The sequence below is a fragment of the Nanorana parkeri genome, unplaced genomic scaffold, assembly GCF_000935625.1.
Source record: "Nanorana parkeri isolate BGI_ZX_2015 unplaced genomic scaffold, ASM93562v1 scaffold383, whole genome shotgun sequence".
Lineage (NCBI taxonomy): Eukaryota > Metazoa > Chordata > Amphibia > Anura > Dicroglossidae > Nanorana > Nanorana parkeri.
Window position 1 is genome coordinate 429,146 of NW_017306651.1, and position 7,838 is coordinate 436,983.

General features: G+C 37.2%; 1 protein-coding gene across 1 annotated transcript in view; it reads left to right on the forward strand.

Moving 5' to 3' along the window:
* Window positions 1–6,084, forward strand: part of MYT1L (myelin transcription factor 1 like) — a 184,281-nt gene extending 178,197 nt beyond the window's left edge. The window contains exon 22 of the mRNA XM_018559231.1: window positions 3,616–6,084. Coding sequence (XP_018414733.1) covers window positions 3,616–3,756 — 141 coding nt within the window. The 3' untranslated portion in view covers window positions 3,757–6,084. The remainder of the gene's footprint in view (window positions 1–3,615) is intronic.
* Window positions 6,085–7,838: the final 1,754 nt, after the last annotated feature.

Sequence of the window (7,838 nt, forward strand, 5' to 3'; positions counted from 1 at the left end):
TATATATATATACGTACATTGGGCCAAGCTAGACCAATGTATGTATGAATAATGCTTTATACCTGGAGTTCAGCTTTAAAGTAAGTGAACAGGGCAGTATAACAATTGCTTTAATCAATTGATGTGTTCATTTTTGTATGAAACCCATGTAAATATAAAAAACCATACATTTGTACATCCCATAATTAACATAATTTAATTCCTGTTACCATGGTGGCCGCATTGTGATCTTTGATGGCCTGCAAACTTTACCCTTTCTGTGGCTCCTTGCAGAAATGTGTACCTGAGCTGTATTAGCCACTCAATGGAGTGTTACCAGGGTCTGCCAGTGGAGGCTGCAGTTGGGTTTTTTTGGCCCACATTTTGCCAATTTTAGACAGGAGTCAATTAACCTGCCAGCAAGCCTTTGGAGTTTTGGAAAACAATTGGAGTCCCTGATGGAATCCCACGCAAGCACAGGGAGAACATGCAAACATGCAGATAGTGTCCTGGCCAGGACTCAAACCAAGGACCCCCAGTGCTGCAAGGCAGAAGGGCAAATCACTAAGCCACAGAGCTGCCTCCAATTATATATTCATTTTTTAAGAGTATTTGTAAAAGGTAATAGGTATTTATGAAATAACCATAACATCTAAATTAAACAATGTACATATTTATAAATTATTAGAAGTGGCTTCTCAGTGATGCAGTGTGTGTGCGTCCCTTTCTTGTTAGAGCAAACTTGAGGTGGTGATTAGAAGTGTTTGGTGGGATACAAAACAAGTATCAGGACAAGGGATCTGAAAGTAAAAGCAATCAGCAGCTAGTACTTACCTACACATTAGTCCTGTCAGTTTCTTCTGCCTTCACAAATGACAAAGCTTGAGTATGCTGATAGGTCACTCGCCATACACTGCTTGGATTTTAGCCAAGTTCTGCTGACTTGGCCAAAATTTGAGCAGTGTTAAAGGAGCCTGCCTGATAATTCTTGGACAATTCTTGGACAAACCCTCTTCATGTATTCTGACAGTGGCAAGCATCGGCTGTCAGGATGCAATAGCTGCAGCAGGAAATTTGTCCATGCATGCTGTTTAACATGGATGGAGGAACCTATTAAATTTGTTTTTCAACCCGCATGCTGAACAAAAGAAGATCTCATTGGGGTATATTTATAAACAATTAACAGAGCTATTTGCCCTGTGCATTTCTGTGAATGTTCATTCTGTGCCAATAGATGAACAAAACAAATGTTTCTTGTTTTCTTTTATAGTTCTCATGTATTTTAGAATGTCATCTTGTTATACCATATTATGGCAACTAAATAACGTTGAACAGCATAGGAAATAAATACTTAGTTCATGGCTTCTTACATTTAACAATAACAGGGGTACTTACAATGATCAGCTTTTATTGATTTATGTAAAACTTTATCCAAAAACAAAAATAATAACTGTTGCTCTAACTGCTTAAGGAGTGTTAGCTGGAGTTCATCTTTCATTTTTTAGTCGAGTTCATCTAAATCTACTAGTCCATCTAACACTACACTCTCCATAGGGTGACAATGATGCTGTCCAAGGGTGGCTCCATTCTTCCTCCATAGAGTTGAGCCACCCTAAGACAGGAAGTGTGTTACTGGTCAGATTACCAGGTGAGAATAAAGGGGGGGGGGAAATGAATCCGGCCACCACATGTAGGGTTTGGTAAGCTGCAATATATTACAATTTTGTTTGTAGCTGTAAATGAACACTGCAGATCCATAATAATCATTGTCACCAGTAGACTGAATTTAGCATTACACTGTACCATTTATCCAAATACTGACAGACCTGAACAGTGAACTTACTGTCCAATCTCTAAGCATTTTTCTTTAGGTTAGATTCCCCTCATGCTGGTTAAAAAAAAATAAAACTTCTTTTAAATGCCATACCTGAAGGCTGTATACTGAATCACACGGGGAGGATCAATTACCATAAGAGTTGTTCACCCAGGCTTGGGGAATGCAGTACACATCTTACATGTATGGCATTTAAAAGAAAGATTTCTTAACTACTGGGAGCAGGAAGTGACTGGAGCTGGGCTTCTCCCAAGTGGGGGAAGCAGACTATTCTACCTTGAGGAGCTTTGTCAGATTGGAAAGAGAGAGATACAATGTTAAGTTGGCCATACACTGTGATAATTATCACATTGGAAGAGTAAACTGTACTCTTCCCAATACTTAGAGCCGGTGTGTGATATTGCAGCTGTCACATGCCAGCTCTATAGATCAAGAACTGAGCAATCACAAACCACTGAACGCTCAGCTCACAGTTTTCTCCCTGCAGAGAGTAGTGACTGTCAGTCACCCCTTCCCACAGGGATTCCCCCTCCCCTCTTTCTGCTTCCCCAGCGCTCACTAGAGGTACAGACAGGGGAGGGGGTGGGCTCTAGAGAGGCAGAGCCAGCTGTCAATCAGGCAGTGGGGTGGATCCTGACAATATTGTTGGCATCCTTCTCATCTCCAGCATGGCTCTGCCTCTCTAGATGATCAGTAATCATATTCCTGTGACCCCAAAAGAGAACTAAAGCCAAAAAAAGTGTGGCTTTAGTTCTCTTTTAAGCAGTTTGAATAATTATGATTGCATAGTCCGACAGGCACCAGAGTTTGGTTATGCTGCCCAGGGCACAAAATAATGTAACACTCCTAGTAAGACAGACTTCTTATTTACTTCTCTGCTCTAGGGGATAACAATTGTGTACTCATCTATGCTAGCACCACTATTTAGCCCATTTCTACAATGAAAGAAAGGCATTTCCATGCAAAAATCAGTGAAAGATTTATAACATTCTGTGGTACATGGCGATAAAGAAAAAAAGGTGTGAAGTTCTAGCTGGGCTTTAAGGACAATAAAAAAAATATAATTGTGTCTGCTTTTATATCAGTTTGCTCATCAATGACACCAAATATCTCAGCAAACATTTTTCCCAAATCAAATAAATGTTTTTGGTTCATCCAGCAATTATTGCCTCATATAAGCATTATGGAGTCAGAAATATGGTCTTGTAGGCCCAGCCTTGTCACTGCTTTATCAAAAGAAAGAATAGCGCACGTATAAAAAAGCACAGCAATGCCCTTTACAAATGTACATTGTGCTTCACTGGCTGCGGGAGTCCAAAGCCTGTAGAGCACAATAAAATAGAATAGGGGGGGGGGGGGGGGGGAAGGGGGACGGGGGGGGGCTGGAGAAGGGCAGCCAGTCATGTAACCTGCCATAGTCACTTGACTGACTCTCCTCCAATTTTGCTGTGTTAACAAGAGAGAACTCCATGAAGCACCACAGGCTCAATACGGCAGCCTGCATTTTATGAATGGGCCACAAAATGCAGGCTGTAGCATTGAGTAATACTGTGGAATTTAACAGAGAGCGGTAGCATTATCCTCTCTCCATTCTAATAATAGAGTCCAATTTCTTTCTCTACTCAAGGAACCCCTGAGAATTGACAAGGACTTCTTTGGCCATAGTTATGCCTTTGTTTTGTGCAGTGCACCATAATACAATAATCATTGTTTAATTTATATAAGGAAGGAGTAAAAAAAAAGTTGGCCTATTACCAATTTTTTGGATGAATAACACCTAACAAATGTTCATTTTCTTGTAGGATCCCATCAATGAACAGAACTTTGATGCCTACGTGAGCACGTTGACGGACATGTACACAAATCAAGACCGCTATCAGAGCCCGGAAAATAAGGCACTCTTGGAAAACATAAAGCAAGCCGTAAGAGGGATCCAAGTCTAAGCAGCTGCTCTTTTGGTGAACTCGAACAAAACAAACAAAAATATCTATAAAATAAGGATGCCTCTTTCCCTAGCTACCAGAAAAGTGTTATATATTTATTCATTTTGAAACAGTGTTATGCTTACAAGACTTCATGATGATTTTATGTCTTGCTTTAAAAAGAAAAAAAAACTAAACAAAAACAAATAGCAACTGCTGAATAGATTTTGAATACATTCACATTTTGTACGTTTTCATATAAGCTAACATTGTGTGATATGCCATGTAATGTTTATAGCTGCTAACGTATGCACATTTTTAAGGTAAATATATTTCTCAAAAAGGAAGCTGATGAAGAAAAATCAGAGTGTAGATTTTTTTATGCGTTGGTGAATCAGTGTTTTAGTATATCAAAGTGGATAAGACAAAATCCGTCGGGAAATGTCTTGCCAATCGGCAGCCACCCGTCCAGACATTTTCTCTAGGCCTCCAGTAGCAGGAATATTTTTGAGGACGGAAAAATCCATCATGGTGCGCATATTGTTTCACAGCAAGAAGCGATGTGGAATTGACTTTTTATAATGACCTCAAGTGGAGGTCGGGTTTCCGTTTATTTCAAGGCTGCCCAAAAATCCTTGAATATTATCTTTTTTTTTTTCAAACTCTGTGGAAAGGACATTGGAGAGATGCAAAAGAAACAAAAATATTTTCTTGCTGTAAGACAAAATCAAGCTATGAAAACCTGCGGGGAAAAAAATCAAAGCAGCTTAAAAGCACTTTTCATTCATAAATAAGCATCAACTGATCTCAATACGGGAACATCCATTGCTGAACTGTATCAGAAGTGGACAATGAGATAATTCCTACTGATCTTTTTCAAACAGACTTTGGAGAAATAGCCACTACTCACTCTTTCACTCCAGGATTGTTTCATTTCCCTTTGAACTGCCTGTTAAGTATAACTATACTAGTACTGGATTCCTGCATTTTTGAAAGACACTATTTTTAATACATTTTTTTGTTGCTTTTTTTCATTGTCCTTTTGTTTCATTGGGGGTTTTACAATTAATGCAAAAAAAAAAAAGAAAATCAGTTTTCTGGTCCCTGGATAAAATCCAACGATAGATTTAGAAGAAAAAGTACACCATCTACCTTCGAACATTTATCTAATTTTCAATCATTTTCCACTTTTTTTTATTTTATTTTTGTCTGTTGTTGAAAAAAAAATACATTAAAAAAAGGGATTGTTGCTCGACTGTCCATTAAAAAAAAATAAAATGTGACTTATGTTATATTACCAAACTTCAGACAGCACTTATCTGTTTTAAATTGTAATTGTTACAATGCAGATTTTTTTAAACATTATTTATTTTCTTCTAAACAACTGCACTAACTGTATGCATAAGACCACTTTTTAAGTCATGTCAGATATGTGTTGTGTTTATAAAGATGTCAAGAGGATCATTATTTTTTATTTAAACGGCATATTGTTTTTCCTTCCATGTGTTGTTATGCAGAAAGTACAATGTACTTAGAATTTTGCTATGAAAAAAAGATGGCTTTTTTTAAAAATAAAAAAAAATATTTTTAGCAAAATAGGACTTACAGGGTCATTGTCCCCACAATGTGCCAGTTGATGATTTGCACTTACCTTGTCCTATATATCCATAATATACGGAGGTGTGCAATTTTTTTTCTCTGTGTCTATAGCCTTTGTGACACTAAATCGGAACAAAAAAATAAATAAATGAAAGATACAAAAAAAAAAGATATACTGGAAGCCATGATGGCTGTTTCAATAATATCGCTAAGGGAGGTTACAGGGATCTCACAACAAATATTCTAATACAATACTCAACCTCGGTATATATATGTATAAATATATGTATATCCCAGCGGCACTTTATACTCTTCACTGTACAAAAGCTTACAGTTTTCCAGGAGGACTTTAATAACTAGCTGGGAAGAGCTTATGTAGTTACTTTTGGGGGCTTTGCAGTACGTTCTCTGTAAAGGCCTGTCTTTCTGTTGTGCTATTAGTTGTAGCGGTCATGCTCAGAACTGCCTTTTCAAATGCCGAAGAAAGGTGCTCGACCTTCTGCCATATCCATGTCATACCTTGCCTTGGAGTTCTTCTTTCAAGGTAGCCATTGTTAATACTGGCATCTGCCTTTTATCACTGCATTGTGTCTGCAGCTTCTTTGCCAATATAGTAATGCTTTCAGTAGATAAATAGATAGTATCAGTTGGGATTATTATTGTTATCACCTATGTACAATGGAAAGGGATTTTAAGCACAAACCTGCTGCTCATTTAATGGTGGTACATTAAACTGTATCAAATCAAAAACCTATCTGTGACTATTATTATATAGGGATCACAAAAAAAAAGAAAAAAAAAAAGTGTCACATATTAGAATGCTGACCTTTCATATGGAATTATTGTGAGTCATCGAAGTTTATTTATAATAACTTATTGTTCATATTCATTTCTAAGTTTAATTTAAGTAATCATTTATTAAGACAGAATTTTGTATAAACTATTTATTGTGCTCTCTGTGGAACTGAAGTTTGATTTATTTTTGTACTACACGGCATGGATTTGTTGATGACATTTTAATTTTGCGATAAATGTGTGGAATCACAAGTTGGTGTGATACTTCATTTTTAAATTGTGAACTTTGTACAAATTTTGTCATGCTGGATGTCAACACATCTTACTCTAAATAAAAAAGAGAAAAAAAAAACAAAACAATGCGTTGCCACATTTGTAGCATTGTGGTTCTTTGACTGATTTACATTCTCTGTTGTATGAAAATTGCAGCCACAACAAAAATGCTGCAGTAAAATGTGCAGTTTTTTTTCACCCAATTATTATATATCTCCTTGAACTCAGTTATAAATTTGGTGGGATTCATGCCTAATATTTTGTATGTTTTTATAAAATGTTTTAAATTGGAAAAAAAAGAGACATGAAAATACCTGCTTTTTTTCCCTAATAGTTTAATATAAGAAAGTTCTAGCCCAAAAGTATCAAACAACATGATTTATCTTGTCTTTTAGGTTCCATGTCTAATGCAATTTTAATGGTGAAAGGTCTGAGAGACAAAACATATCAGGAGAGACCGTGACACTAAACTCAGGAGTTAAACCTTAAAAAAGCATTGAAGTACCTTAACTATTAACAATAATGTATCTTATTTGTGTGTCACTCGGCTGTAGATTCTCAGATCATCTCTGACTTGGTGCTGACACTGTCCTTCCTTCTGGGGGGTGACTACTTTTGTTCCCCATGGTCCCTGTGTGTGTTGTAAAGTAGTCATCGCTCCAAGCTCAGTCCCGTGATGGACTACAATCGCAATACAAATTTGTAAGCTTAATGTGAGATTGTAGTCCATCACGGGAGTGAGCTTGGACCAATGTCTACTTATAACACACACAACATAACACACACAACACAACATCCTCCAGAAGGAAGGACAGTGTCAGCATGAATTCAGAGATGATTTCAGGATCTACAGCCGAGTGATACACAAATAAGATACATTTTTGTTAATAGTTAATGTGATATTAAAGTTAAAAGGATTTTAAGCTATTTAAAATGCTGATAAAATCACTTACAATGGATTCTGCTCCTTTATGCTTAAAAGTTTTAGGGGTCTATTCACAAAGCTGCCGAGGGCAGCCGAGTGAATGACCGATCAGAACCCACAAACACAGCAAATCAAGTTACTTCCCTCCCCCTGGCCCCCTCTCCTCCCTCCGCCCTTCTCCAAACGAGTGGATGAACAGTTGGTGGAGTCCGCTCTGTCCTTTGTGATCTTGTACTGGACAGAAAGTTCAGGAAAGCTGACATGAGAGACTTCACAGCTGCTGATGATTGTAAGTGTTAGGGCGAAAATGAAAAGCAATGCTTTGCTGGCCAATGTATATTTGTTTGATCTGGATACATTATTAAAAAAAAGAAAAGTTTCAGTGTTTAATACTAGTTTAAGGTAGTTGAATGCATTTTTAAAATGTAACTCCTGAGTTTAGAGGCAATTTATTATGTACAGCCTCAGGTAAAGAAAGGAAAGGGAGGGGCATGAATGAAACCTTTAAATA